At 43.1% G+C, this 15213-nt stretch overlaps 1 protein-coding gene and 1 long non-coding RNA gene across 14 annotated transcripts in view; one reads left to right on the top strand and one right to left on the bottom strand.

Moving 5' to 3' along the window:
- Positions 1 to 1853: 1853 nt before the first annotated feature.
- LOC108708012 lies at positions 1854 to 10635 on the bottom strand. 2 transcript variants are annotated; one of them, XR_005965310.1, is made up of 4 exons: positions 10506 to 10593; positions 6639 to 6755; positions 5698 to 5777; positions 1854 to 2580 (listed from the first exon to the last, which is right to left on the bottom strand). It is a non-coding gene; the product is annotated as an uncharacterized LOC108708012 (long non-coding RNA). The 2 variants fall into 2 exon arrangements; XR_001934363.2 differs by lacking the exon at positions 6639 to 6755 and having other exon boundaries at positions 10506 to 10635.
- Positions 10144 to 15213, top strand: part of map7d2.L (MAP7 domain containing 2 L homeolog) — a 92717-nt gene continuing 87647 nt past the window's right edge. For 3 of the 12 annotated variants that reach the window (XM_041581807.1, XM_041581803.1, XM_018246255.2), the window contains exon 1: positions 10150 to 10795. In XM_041581807.1, coding sequence (XP_041437741.1) covers positions 10735 to 10795 — 61 coding nt within the window. In that variant the 5' untranslated portion in view covers positions 10150 to 10734. Of the gene's footprint in view, positions 10796 to 15213 lie in introns of all 12 variants that reach the window. The other 9 variants (XM_041581809.1, XM_041581806.1, XM_041581804.1 and 6 more) reach the window with 8 other exon arrangements.

Below are 15213 nucleotides of genomic sequence, written 5' to 3'. Positions count from 1 at the left end.
CAAGCTATCTGTGCTAAATTTTCTTTTCATCTAAAATGTAAAAAGATCACCCAATCATGGCTGAATTGGCCGATTTTTGTGGAGAAAAGGGTCACAAATAAGGGGGGCAACATGGTAAGAAGAGACTGGAGAAAATAAATAAAATGTGTAGGGAGGGGGGATGATGCAAAAGGTAGAGTAGAAGCTGAATATATATATTACAAAGTGAGAAGAAGCTGAAGAGAAAAGGAAATAAAGGATGAATAATGTGGAACTTTGGCTCTGAGCAGGGAAAGATTTTGATTTGATCAGATCTAGGTGTCTTATACCCCAATCCTCTCATAGGTACCAGAAAAACCATGATCACTAGCAAACAGAATTTGACTAGTACTAATCACTTCTTTACACACCTCTGCAACTACCATGACTTCCCACTGAAGAATTGCTAAAACAAGATCTTGATACAGTCACTCTACAGGTCCTCTCAATTCCTATGGGAATATCTTTGGGCCATTGAACTTGGACCCATGCAAATAATTTTCTATTGGCCCCAGAAGGTATATCCATTAGCTTCTGCATCAAGGCTAAATATATGATAGTCAGCAAATCACTCATTCCTGTTTTGTCCTTCAGCAGGAAGTGCACCATATGGGTTCTCTGAGTAGTCAACAAGTGGATATATTCATTCTCTAACCAATACTCCTTCAGTACATGTCCTAAGCTATATTTATTGCTGGTATAAATTCATGCCAAGTGATCTCTGTTTTTTTAGGGTGTTCCTCTGCACCACTGTCCAGCTATTGCCTTCTGTTTCCACATGGCAGTAACAACTAGCGGAGGGGAAGACTCAGACTTGATCACATACTGGGAGGATGCACCGAATCCAGGATTCAGTTTGGTATTCGGCGAGTCTTTCATGAAGGATTAAGTGGTTCGGCCGAATCCAAAACAGTGGATTTGGTGCATCCATCACATACACTCCACTTGGGCTGTCTCTTTGGAGTTTGTCACAATCTATTGGCAAATCTATAAAATATATGTAATATAGACTACTAATATTTAGCACTGCAATATGAAAAAATGTGACCAGTCTGCAAAATTGGAAAATGGTCTGTCAAAACTGCCTGTCATTATTAAAAATAGTGCCCTTAGAAACCTCAATATATCACCCTGGGGTTGAGGCATAGTTTAATGATATAGTAAAGCTCAGAGGTCCATAAAAACCCTAGATGCAAGTGGGAACCAATACAAAACTGGTAACAGCCTTGCTCATGCTCACCAGCCACGTGCCGGACCGGGCCAGCGGGACACCTGAAAAAAACCCGGTGGGCCACAGAGAGCTGGCGCTCCTGACCTCCCCTGCCCGGTCTCATAAAGAAGAAGCGAAGCAGGTAAGCGCCGGGGGGGGGAGGAGTCCCTGCGCCTGGGGAGGGGGACCCTTGGGAGTGCGGGGACCCTGATATGGCAGCCCTGGTGGCCATGACCCCCCCCAGTCTGACCCTACACCCGGCATTGGAGTGGCTATAAAATAAAGGATATTTTTGGCGAATTATGTAGAAGTTCCGTCTTAAAGGGTAATTACACATGGAACACTTTTTCGCCTATGGATAAGCACATCTCCCATGGATGTCAAAGCAACAGAAAATCCCTTCCACTCTGTAAAAATTCAAATCATGCAATGAACCCTGTGTTATTGAGCAAAAATCTGGAAGCACAGCAAAGTGCTGGACCTTGTATAGAAGACTCCTACCTCCTCTTTCTTTTGCCATTTGTTAAACCTAGTGAATTCCACAAATGATATTGGGTGGGGGGGAAAAGTAAAAAAGTAAAATTTAAAAAAAAAGTAAAAAGTTTACAGATTTCATAGCCAAAAAATAAGGAGCCACTGATTTTTTTTTTCATTTATTACTACTCTTCACAACCCAAAGAATGTATATTGTGTGCAAAAGAATAGAAAGATTTGGTCAGGCAATACAACTTGGTATTAAAGTATAATATACACCTTTGTATACCAGTTTGTTCTCTTATATAATGTGCTTGAAAACTCCAGAAAAAACTGAAAGTTGTAAAACTCAAACAAAAATTAACAGCAGAAGCTCCACAATTTACAATTTCTACCTGAACCTTTACTGTAAATGCATTAATGTACCAACAGTGGGCATCATAACTACAAGAAATTGCAATAAAAATGCCCCATGTACCAGAGCCCAAACACCCCAACCCAACTGTGTTTTCCTTGAAAGAGCTCTATTATATATGTAAAAGTAGAATTAAATAACAGTAAAAGCTTTTCTTGAAAATGAAGCTGAAAGCACTAGTGGTTGGAATTATACTTGCAATCAAAATGCCTCTCATGCTAAAGCCGCTTCCCATTTACTTGAATGAAATTCTGACTGTCTGTGTCACCCACTTTTGCTAGGAGGTGGGTATAACACTGAATAGATTACTATAAAAGATATATTGCTATCAGAACAACGGTCACCAGGGTGCAGGCTGGGTCCATGTGAACTTCAACAATAGGTAGTAATCGGAATAAAACGTGGATCAATGATTAAGTGCAACAAAGCAATATATTGAGTGCTGACGATCTTTGAGTTGAACCTAAACACAAACATATATTTGCATCAGTTAGTGCTACATAAAGGAACTGACAGCCTTATATACTAGTATTAAACGTTATCTAAAATACACTCAATTGATGTGCTCTTCCGAGGAACAGAATTTATTATATTTAGCAAGCAATGAATGATGACTGTGGCAGATAAGTATTCATATGCTTGCTTAAATTTTATTGCTGTAGAAAATAATGATCTTCTATAGTAGTTACAGGCAAAGATAGATGAGTTTGGAGCTTCGGTGCTCTGGTTTATTTGAGGGGGGGGTAAAATTAAACACAGTGGGGCAGATTTACTAAAGATCGAAGTAGCTAACGTTAGTGACAATTCGCTAGCTTTGCCAACAGCAGGGACATCACCAATTCACTAACAGGCGCAAGCGCTAATTCGCTAGCACAGTTTCGGACCCTATCACCAGGCATATTTTCCCTCTGGTGAACAGGTGTTACTCCACAAATTCACTAAAGTGTGGATTTTACTGAACGTTACCTCTTTCACCAGAGTTGACCTCACCACCTCAGACCAGACAAAGTGCTAAAAAGAAGCTAGATCTTCCTCAATCTTCTGTCACTTACATTATATCCTGTTTGCTGAAAATGCATTAAAGTTCCAAAAACGCTGGCGACTTTTCTGAAGCAGAATTGCCTGCAAAAATCCTGACAAGCTTTTTTTGGGTAACCGTTTTTTTCCAGACATTTTATATGGAACATTCCTTTTACAGTGGGCTCATGTGTAGGGCATTATACTAACTCTTTTGTTTTTATTAAGGTTCCCTGGACAAATTTAAGAAAAAGTGGTAACTTCAAGCATTTGCACCAACATTAATAGTAAAGACCTCCATACAACTTTAAATCACCCGCCATATGCAAATTGACCTAAGTGCAAAATCACATGCATTTTTTTTAGGCACAAACGAACGCTAGCACATCTTCACTATGAAATGCTCATACTGCTGAAGTAACACTAGCGATAAGTCGCCAGCGTTCGGTGCCCAGGGCGCAACTTCACATATTAGTGAATTAGCGTAGTGGTAGCGAATTTCCGCCTGGCGAAGTGGTGCGTAGTGTACGAATCGGTCGTTGTCGACAATTCGCGCTTTAGTAAATCTGCCCCAGTGTTGGAAGCAGGCAGGTTACGCCAATGATTGTAACAAAGTGACCCATCACAATGAGTTAGAACTGTACCGCAATCTTGGCAGTACATTTTTGGCTCTAGAGCACCTGGGATTCCATTCACAGATTTAAGTTTTATTGTTTTGTCACCTTAAATTCTCTAGTTAATTCCTCCACTGGTATCACAGTATGGGTCTGATGCTCCACTGACTCTCGGCACAGCAAGCAAATTTCCAGCGCATCCACTTAATCAAAGAGTTTCATTGGTTCCTGGTGTTTTTCACATTGCCTTACTAATATGAGAAATGTTATAAACAGCAAGGGGTCCAGTCATTTCCACCATATTCTCCATAAGACAGAAATGGAAAAATTTGCATCTGGATATGTTTTGGCACTGGGAACATTCCCCTCCAAGTGGATCTCAGCAAAAATGGTGCCCATATTCAACAGAAACAGGTTCTGTAAAGCAATCGGGGCAAATAGAGCAAGTCAGCTCTTCTTTCATTCACTAACTGGATTTCTATTTGCTTCATCCATTGCTGTAAGAAAACAAACGCTAATACACAATGTCATCATTCAACCCACACCAAGAGATGTCCTTTTTTATATTGTAATTACCAATTTGCATGATTCTCTCTTTGTTTCCAAAGAATCCCAGTCAATGTTTAACTTGATAACAAACTACTAAAACAAATACACCATTATGTCTATTTAGTTACCTGAATGGTCCCTGGATCTACTTCTCTTTTAGGGTAAGGACACACTGGACGATTTGTCGCCAACGTTTTTAAAAGTAAATCGCGGCGACAAGACGATCGTCTTTTTTGAACAGACGATTCACAGCGACTATTGGCACAGAGCGATTTGTATCCCATTACTCTGTGCGGTACGTGTCCACCCAAACCGGAAACGGTTTGTGCTTCCCGCTGTAACCTGGCGTCTTTACGTTCTTGCGTCATTGCGTTCGCATTGTAATTTTAATACAATTGCTGCTACTTATCTGTATGTGTGTGCGTGTCTAGGAGATTTCAGTGCTTTTCTAAGTACATGCAATTTCTGATAAATCGCTCGGAAAAGGGTCTCAGTGCGTTTTGGAACTACAGGCGATTCACAAACGCGCTGTGGGCACAGGAGCTGGCGTCTTTCATTTGGTTTTGTTCAGAGACAAAACGAGCGATATGTCGCCGCGATTTGCTTTTTAAAAACGTTGGCGACAAATCGTCCAGTGTGTCCTTACCCTTATACACATCATTTCAACACATTCATTAGATCACACATCAGATACAAGTCACATATGTATGGAGAACAGGCTTTGTTTGTCCTACAGAATAGATCCCTTGAATTTAGTGTGCTCCCAAGTCCCAATGCACTACAAAGCCACATTTACAAAAAGCCGAAATACAAATGTTTCCATTGGTACTTCCCTTTAGTAGTCATGTCTATGTCTGAGGATGTAAGACCTCACAGAAATGACATAGACCAAGGCCAAGATTTATGATTGGGCGCCCCTATGCCAGAGGGTCCTGTGACTGCTTCTCCGCCGTCCCTTACATCTGCGGGCATGCACAGATTTCCATCGGAGCAGTGGGGATTAGGCACACAGGAGATTTAAAGAGGTCTCAGATCTCTTGTGCATTCCTGGTGCTTCTGAACAAATAGGATGTGACTGAGCGGCATGCTGCCCCTGTCTGCCACCCTAAGCCTGGGCCTTTGTGGCCTTCCCACAAAGCAGGGCAACTCATTCTATATGCATCAACCAATAAAAGGAGACATAACGTTAAACCCCATCAAGTCATTTGGGCAATAATGAATAATATATGTGCAGCTTTCACTGTGGGCTAAAAAATGTGCGTGACTAGTAGGGTTTTGGAAGAATTTTTAAAAAAAATCAGCCTGAGACACACATAAGCAGATCCTTCCTATATTGAGAGGAGTATAATGCTCTGGCTGATAATTGTATTTTTACACCTTATGTTTCCTTTAATACTCACTGATTGATGTGTGCATTCTGCCACTAGGTGGTGTTGCTGCAGAGAATCACTGAAAGCAGATGGAAACAACAAGTCCATACCTGTCAAGCAAAACATGCAAAAATACAGTTTTTAATAATTTCATGTACATATTCCTTAGGTCAAAGAAAGCCATTTGTTTCCTTTTTATGCTAAACAGGGTGAGTTTTTTATTGCAGTGGAACATCATGTCTACCTATCTTCACATATTAACATTTTATGCATGTGTCTCTGCACCTAACTCCTCAACATGCAGTAGGAACCACAGCAGCAGCCAGTTACCTACTACTGTATATAGCATATTCATAGGCTGAACTATATTGGTGGTATGATGAAAACAAAGCTTTGAATCCTCAGGGCCACAAAAATGCACTCTTGAGGTACATAGGGTTCAGGGGCCTCCAACTGGACAGCCCTGACAGCAAATATCTACACAGCTCCCAAAGTCAAGAATGTGTCCCTCAATATTCCTCCTTAAGTTGGTCCCTTTAGACAGTCTACCCAATTTACTGTATATCTGGCCAAAACTCAGATATTGTCAAATAAGGCAATCCCAAATCCCAGGCAAATACTGGACTCTGGTCTAGGCATCACATGCCACAATTACTTTGGGTCTGGCCTTCAGATCTCACTGCACAACAATTCACAGGCTCCAACTGAGATGAGCAAGCGAGGAAACAAACATAAATTCCAGGGAAGGAGCTGATAAGGACAAAGCTAAATGTATTCAAACTGAAAAACAACCGAGGGGACCAAGTGCTCAGATCAGCCTGATTTGGCCCTGGGTTGGCAAACGATCTGCTTCTTTGATGAGCTCACCTACCAAGCAGAATGATTAATGTGCAGCTAGTTATAGCCATATGCAGAAATATGTTCACTAGTGATGTTCGGGTTGAACCGAAAACCAGGAAATGAAGGTTTACCTGTGGGTTGGGTGCATCAGGTTGGATGCAAGATACCTTCTTAAAGGACCATCATTAGTAATCACAGGGCCCGAATTATTAGCCCACTGGTTAACTAGGCTCCATGGGTGGTGGGCCCTGCAAACAAGCAGAATGGGGCCCAATGGTAAAAAATTGCATTATACATGTCTCACAACTGCCCGTACAAATCAATCAATTAGAACTGGGAATGGAAAATTCTTGGAGTGCCATAGCTCCACTGGTTCTGGGGCCAATGGCCACTTCTCTGATAAGTATATATCAAGCATGATTATGCCAAAACCCTGTCCATGATTCACCCAAACCCTGCCCATGGGGGCCCTGAGTGTGTACCCCCTTTATGGTGCCCTGCTTTATATCTATTGCCATTGTTCTGTCATTGTTTTCCTTAAGGGTAATGGCACATGGGGGGCTTTGGGTGACAAGCTTTTACTTGGCTTAGGTAATATTGCATCAGTCTTTTTATATAACAAGTGTGAGCAGGAAACTGCCATTCAAGTCAATGAAGACACCTCAGTGGCATGTTTTTGGGCTACTTAAATAATGTGATGGACATGTTCTACTGTTCTGTAACTGAAGGCAGCAGAGCCCTGACACAAATTCCACCCATTTGCACCAATTATAGCTGAAGGCTGAGCACCGTTTAAGGATATCATTTACTGAAAATTGGTGCCTTTTGTGGATTATATAGAGAATAATGGACAACTTCTTATAAAATATAAGGATAAGTCTCTGAGAGGAAGCATGAAGACTTTCGGGTTTATTCGGCCACGCAACTCCCTCGTGACTAATATATTGAAATAACACTCTGTGGAATTGGGTCAAGGTGTATTTTAGGAAAGTAAGGAGACTCCCTGAGAAGAGGGAACGCCTGCCCAGCAGAGTGCTGTAAGTTCTAGCTGCCACTGGGCACCTCACTCACACAATAAAACACCAGACACAGGTTCCCCTTTTAATGGGGGAGGTCAGCCACAGCTTTTATTGAAACCATTAAGAAAAAACAATAACCCAGCATTGCCGTGTTATACCACATTAAGGTTACACCAGATGCTAGCCACCGCAGTCGCAGCGGGCATGTGAAGAGAACACTATTGACCAGACCCAAATGGCAAGGACCAAAAAAAATTATCATCATTGACACTCACCTTTAGGGTAGGAAAGATGGTATATAATGCAAACATCCCCAGTTCCTTCTTAGGGACCACACCCAGAGGGGAGACTCTCAAGTTCGGGAATGGTGGGGAAGAAAAGGGGCCCACCATCCTACCCAATTCCACCTCCTTTTGTAATTTTTTTAGCTACTACCTCAAGGTGTTCTCGAACAGACTTTAGATTAGGGATGCACCGAATCCAGGATTCGGGATTCGGCCTTTTTCAGCAGGATTTGGATTCGGCCGAATCCTTCTGCCTGGCCGAACCGAATCCAAATCCTAATTTGCATATGTAAATTAGGGGTGGGGAGAGAAATCACTTGACTTTTTGTCAAAAAACAAGTAAAATGTTTTCCCCTTCCCACCCCTAATTTGCATATGCAAATTAGGGTTCAGATTCGGTTCGGTATTCGGCCGAATCTTTCGTAAAGGGTTCGGGGGTTCGGCCAAATCCAAAAAAGTGGATTCGGTGCATCCCTACTTTAGATTGCCAGAGAACATGGGTTTGAATTTATCTTGAAAGGAATAAAGAAACTGAACACAACAAGGCACCCGAGAAGGGCTGACTCCCGCTTCTTTTTCTTGGGGTCTAACCAGGGGGACATCTCCAGGATTCTCAGTGGGGACCTCTGGCCTACTTGGGGATTGGTTGGGCTCTTGGCCTTCTTGTAGCATCTGAGGACTGAATTGGCTCCCCACAGAAGGAGCAATCATGCTTAAACTTTCAGGATCTAAAATATCTAAAGTGCCCTTCACTGAACAACCAGCATGCTCCGGGGCACCTAGTGGCCGATGGGCCAAGCCAGCGACTCCTGGTAGAAAGGGTGGCGGCCTCTGTGACATCATAAGCTGGATCCACACATTAGTGGCTTTCCTGTTACATCCTACATCAGACAACAGGCTAATTTCCTCCAGAATTCTTCATCATGCCGCCACCATGCCGAACCCCCGTGGACTAGTGATGTGTGGGTTTCGTTTTCCACGACCCGCAGCCGACCCGACCTCCCTCAATCCGCCCCCACCTGACTTCCCCTTCCTCTTACAGACCTGCGCTGCCCCGCCGTTGATGTCACAAAAGGCGTGAGGTGAGCAGGCATGCGCCTATTAAACCGTGACCTACAAATGGGGAAGCAAGGTTGGCCCAAACGCGCAGGTCTCTCTGTGAATTACGCCGGCCCCCACATCACTACCATGGACTTTATAAGCCCCATAAATTAAATCCTCATATATATAATGCTCTAAACACTTCTAGGGGAATTTTTTCCCAACCACACAAGCCAAAACAGTAAATGCCTGGAGCCAATTGCCAAAAGTTTTGGCAACCTTGGGTGTTTTGTCGTCACTCTTGTCAAATCTCTTCTCCCGGTCAACTGTAACCTGATCCGTGTAAATCAGGGACTGGGATTCAAAATTGGCCCTGGACTTTCAAGTACACAGAGGCCCAAACATCCCCCACCAGCCCACTAAATAGTGACTGTCTATGGCAGGGGTGTCCAACCTTTTGGCTTCTCTGGGCCACATTGGAAAAAGAAAAATTGTCTGGGGCCACACATGAAATACACAAACACTTTTGATTTGTAAAATTAAAGAAAATATACAGAAAAGAACTACAATACCAGTTGGATAACCAGATGAAGCTATACATTGGAATATGGGACACCTGGATATTAAATAGACTTATTATTATATTATTACTAACTGGGCAATGGGCAGAGTCCCCCCTACTCCATAGGTCACCACATTGTTACAACCTGGCATAGTAAGTCTGTTCCTAACAAGACGTCAGACTGAGGTGGTTAATGTGTCTGGACTTAGAGAGCACAAAGTGTTATTTCACTCTCATTTTCTCTTTATTTCCATACATTTATTTCTTAACTCCTTTCTTTTTTTCCCTTCTCTTCCTTTCCTGTCTCCTTCAAGCTGGGCCACATTTATATCCATCCTGAGCAGCAGGTTGGACCCCCTGGTCTATGGCAACTTACAGCAGCCCCTCTTACATTCTCCAGAAGCTACAGACTACCAGTCCGGGCCTGCCTGCTACCCATAGTGTGGGCCCTCCTGCCTGATGGAATGGAGCCCACACTGACTCATGGGGTTGAGGAGAGTGGTGGGGGCTCTGTGCCAGGAAAGATATGGTAAAGGGCTCCAGCCAGGACTGTAATGTGGGGAATGAAAGAAGACGGGGTCGCTAGCAGAGGAGCCCTCAGTAGCAGGAGTCCTGTCTGCAGGCTGAGAGGGAGGGAGCCTGGGGGAGTGAGCAGAGGTGGTGCCTGTGGAAGGAGCAGGGGTTAATGAGGGAAGTACAGGGGCAGCTGCTCTGAGCTTCTGTTTAGCTCGGGATTTACCAGGAGCTGTAGCAGGGGAGAAGCCTGAAGGAGCTGATGAAGGGCCCGCCTCCTCCATGACTTCAGCAGCTGCTGCCCTAGCTCTCCTAGCTGCTCTCCTCCGCTCACTTATAACTGCAGACACGGCTCTTATTTTAGCTGGTGGGGGACTGGGGCTGAGGTGGGTGTGAGTGTAAGACAGTCCCAGGGACCCTCCTTCCAGCCCCTCCCCCCCGGGAGCCACCACTCAGCTCATCACACTCAGCTCATCACACACAGCTCAACACAGGTAAAGCGGATTCATGAGATGCCAAGAGGCAAATCTGCTGGTCCCGCCTCCTGCTCCTCCTACCCAGCTCATTCCCAGCACTCACCTCTCACACTGTCTGTGACTGAGGACTGGGACACTGCGCTGCCCACCGGCGGCCTCAACACCCTCGTACACGGCTTTGCTGAGCTGCTGCTGACTAAGAGATCTCCTCATTCCCACCCTCCAGATGTGACAGGTGGGAGGAGACAACGCTGCAGTCAGTGCGCCTGGATATACACGGGAGGAAGAGACAAGTACCAGGATCGGAATAGACATTTATTGGAGACTGGAAGATGGCGGAAGGGACTGCAAAGACTTCCCCGCAGAGCCCCGGGGTGTCACCAGTGAGTCCAGGTAAGAGGCTCCTGGGGGAGATGCGCTAGTCACAAGGGCACGTAGTGACAGACAGACAGCTCTCCTGAATGGGGTCAGCTTGTTTTTAACCTGCGGATTTAGCTCAAATGGTCTCATCCAAGTATTCTGATCACCGGATTGGATGGATCAAGAGCTGCTTTAGCGGGGAAAGGGCTAATCCTGGGGAGGGAGGGGAGAGAGGCTGCCGGGGAATGTATACGAGCAAATACAGGCCTGGGAATATACAGGAATAAGCATAGGGAAGGGCAAGGGAATATACAGGAATGAGCATAGGGAAATGCCTGGGAATATACAGGAATGAGCACAGGGAAAGCCAATGGAATATACAGGAATGAGCATAGGGAAAGGCTACAGAATATACAGGAATGAGCATAGGGAAGGGCTAGGGAATATAAAGGAATGAGCATAGGGAAAGACTAGGGAATATACAGGAATGAGCATAGGGAATAGATATGGAATATACAGCAATGAGCATAGAGAAATGCCTGGGAATGTACAGGAATGAGTTTATGGAAATACCTGGGGATATACAGGAATGAGCAAGGGGATGTACAGGAACAGTCAGGTAGGGAGACCGGAAACTGTACAGGAGTAGACATAAGGAATTAAGCAGGCCAGACGGGATATACAGGAGCAGCCATAGGGAATTCTATAGATAAGACTGGTAAAGGACAGGAGCAGCTTTCAGTGGTTATAAAGAGAAAGCAGGTAATATGAATAAACAATCCCGTCAGTGGTTATACGGAGCGTGCAGGTATAATACAGGGAGGCCAGGCATTCCTGCATGCAGTGATCAGAGGTTGTAGCAAGCAGCTAAGGAACATGGAATGAGCAGCCAGTCAATACATAAACATATATACCAGAGCAACTACAGGGGATAGTATAGAGAAGACTTGGAATTGAGAGGAATTAGCCTGTAATGTACAAGGAATACAGGGGATGTATACACTGAGCATGCATGACATGCACAGGAGCAGAGTATACAGTGAACATGCATGAAATGCACAGGAGCATAGTATACAGTGAGCATGCATGACATGCACAGGAGCAGAGTATACAGTGAACATGCATGGAATATACAGGAGCAGCCATTAGATAATTAACAGGTTTTCTTCTGCAATAACAGTGTAAAGGTACAGTGAGCAGAGTATACAGTGAACATTCATGAAATGCACAAGAGCAGATTATACAGTGAGCATGCATGGCATGCACAGGAGCAGAGTATACAGTTAGCATGCATGGAATATACAGGAGCAGCCATTAGAAAATTAACAGGTTTTCTGCTGCAATAACAGTGTAAAGGTACAGTGAGCAAAGTGCACAAGGGGTGGTGCATGCTCTCTGCCCTGAGCAGGGAAATCAACCACGTCTGTGTTGTGTTTTATCATTTACCAGAACTATTCAGCCCCACAATCAGGAGGTCCTCTGTCGACATCTGTTGATTTGCATAGAGTTTGATACGTAATAGCTAATCACAATTTTGCTAGTGCTATTTGCAATGTAGAGAGATCAGATGGTCTGTGTGATAATAACTCCCTGTTCATTCCTAAGTTAGAGTCATCCTATTGCTCTTGATTTTGAGTTGCATTTTGCATGAACCAATGTAACAGCTCCTGCATCTGTTTTAGGTGAGTTTCAGATTCTGTGTTTGTTTTGCCTTTGCTGAGCTGCAAACTATTTGGCAGCAAACGCCCAACAGCAATGGTCTTTCTCGGCCCACCAACGGCAGAATTTGCTCTACTGGTTAAACCTGTCCTAGGACTCCTAAAAAAGAATTTGTTGTAGAATAATCTGGTTTTCATATTGCTGGGAACACCTGTAAGATTTGCATTTCATAGACTTGGTGGAAAAGTTATTATTGCAGTGATTTCTGCTCCTTCCCACACGTACACTTTATTTTGTTTAATAATGCAATACTACCCTTTCACTTTCCCACTATCATTTGAGACATGGATATTCTTTTCCCTTCACTTGTTTGTTGCTAAAGTGGTTCCCCGCCCCCCATCATTTCATACACATCTCCATTACTGGAAATCGTCCTTGTAATCTGCTCCAGTGCAGCTCAGCAAAGTGTGTAATGGTTTTTGCCACTAAACTTTGTTTTTGTTTTTTTTTTTTTTTACTGTAATGGATCCCTGGGTGCTTTCTTTGTAAACACCCGGTGTGTTCTATGAGACTGGGTGTTATGGCATCTTAAGGTGGCCATACACGGGCAGATAAAGCTGCCGATATCGGTCGTTTGGACCGATTTGACAGCTTATCTGCCCGTGTATGGGGGCTTCCGACGGGTCTTCCCGATCGATATCTGGCCACGATATCGATCGGGAAGGTTGGATTTTTAACCGACCGACCCATCGGAGCCCCTTGGCGCATCGTAATTCGATCGTTCGGCCATACGGCTGAACGTTCGAATTACCCCCCGATATAGCCATGCTGTTTAGTGGCATATCGGGGAAAGATCCGCTCACCTTTAGTCTTCAAATAATGGAAAACACTGAATGATTTTTAGGATATTGGTTGATTAATGATTCTATGTTATGCATTTGCAGAATTGAATGAATGTATGTAAAAGAGGCAGACAAGTACTTGGTGGTTGTTACATTAAAGGGGACCCGTCACCCAAAAAAAATATTCAAAATCCTATTTTATCACATTAGTCAAGCAAAATGAACTTTAATTACACTATATAAATTATTTGAATCTTGTTTCCTTTAGTCTGGGAATTCATAATTATAACAAGCAGGCAGGAGCCATTTTGTGGACACTGTTATTAAGACAAGCCTTGTATCATCTCAGAATCTTGTTTGTGCACCAGAATGGGGGACCTGATGTCCATCCCCATGCCCTGGTCACACAATTAAATGGTAAAGAGAAAGGGGGAATGTGTGGAGAGCAGTGACATCTAGGAAGTGCTGAATGGAAAGTGAAAGTAATTGTCTGCCCCGCCTCTATGCCACGGGCATAGAGGAGGGGCAGACAATATTTGATTGACAGCTGAGATTTTTAAATGAGCTTACAGCAGCTATGAATGCTTTAATAAAAAATAGAAATTGGATTTCATGTTTAATTTGAAAAGGACTTTTATTATACAGATTTTTGTGTCTGGGTGACAGGTCCACTTTAAAATGCTTTGGATGCTCTTGAATAAACAAGAATACTTATCCTTTAATCTCACTTGCCATTCAGAGCTTCAGCTTGGCCTTGCTGAACAAACTTGTGACTAGTATACACAATACAACTGACAAAGCCAAATTGGGCCTGTCCCCATACACCAAAACAATTAATGGGGTGATAGAGCCAATTGTCAAAAACCAGAGGGCAGTTGGGGATAGTTCTGTAACCACAATAGTTGGTGTTGTTTTGCTAATGTTTAATATATTTTTTATTTGCCATAAGGGAAAAGACAAAGTATCGAAGGAACAGTAACACCAAAAAATGAAAGAAGCAAAACTATAGTTTATATAAACAAGCTGATGTTTAGCCATGGAGGCAGCCATTCAAGCACAGGATACACAGTAGATAACAGATTAGTTCTGAAGAATCCTATTATATACTACATAGATTATCTGGTATCTGCTGTGTAACCTGTGCCTTTTTCTGCTACACAGCAGCTTGTTTATATAAACTATTGTAAAGTTTCTAAAGCAAACACACCCATTTTACTTATGCAGCACCACAGTACATTATATTTTCATTACTTTAAAATACTTATTTTTTGGTGTTACTGTTCCTTTAAGAACAAAAGCTGGAAAAATCCTCACTTTACACTTTATAGCAGTGCAACCCCCCCCTTCCATAGGAGACCTCACTGTATTCCTTTTGGCTTTTTGCTCTGTGTGGCTTCATAAAACAAATCTTGTATTTATGCAGTAGGCCCGAAATTCATAGAATTAGAAATGTATTTGGCGTTTTATATTAATTGTTTCTAATCTTAAAGGGGTGGTTCACATTTCAGTTATGGTCAAATCTAAGCAAAAAAAAATCAACTTTTCAATTGGTCTTCATTATTTATTTATTTTTTTATAGTTTTTTGAATGATTTGCCTTCCTCTGTCTTTTTACAGTTTACAAATGGGGGTCCACTGACCCCATCTAAAAACATTTGCTCTGTAAGGCTACAGATGTATTGTTACTGATACTTTTTAGTGCTCATCTTTCTATTCAGGCCCTCTCCTATTCATATTCCAGTCTCTTATATAAATCAGTGCATGGTTGCTAGGGTAATTTGGACCTTATCAACCAGATTGCTGAAATTGCAAACTAGAGAGCCTCTGAATAATCAGGCCCCAGTGGAAAATCCAATTATTGGCCCTAGGGCCAATGATCTGATCAACCCACACATCACTATAGTACAGGTATCGGACCTGTTATCTAGAATGCTCAGGACCTGGAGTTTTC

This window comes from Xenopus laevis, chromosome 2L (genome assembly GCF_017654675.1).
Source record: "Xenopus laevis strain J_2021 chromosome 2L, Xenopus_laevis_v10.1, whole genome shotgun sequence".
NCBI classification, from domain to species: domain Eukaryota; kingdom Metazoa; phylum Chordata; class Amphibia; order Anura; family Pipidae; genus Xenopus; species Xenopus laevis.
Note: the sequence above shows the minus strand (reverse complement) of the source record. Positions and strands in the feature narration are given on the sequence as shown.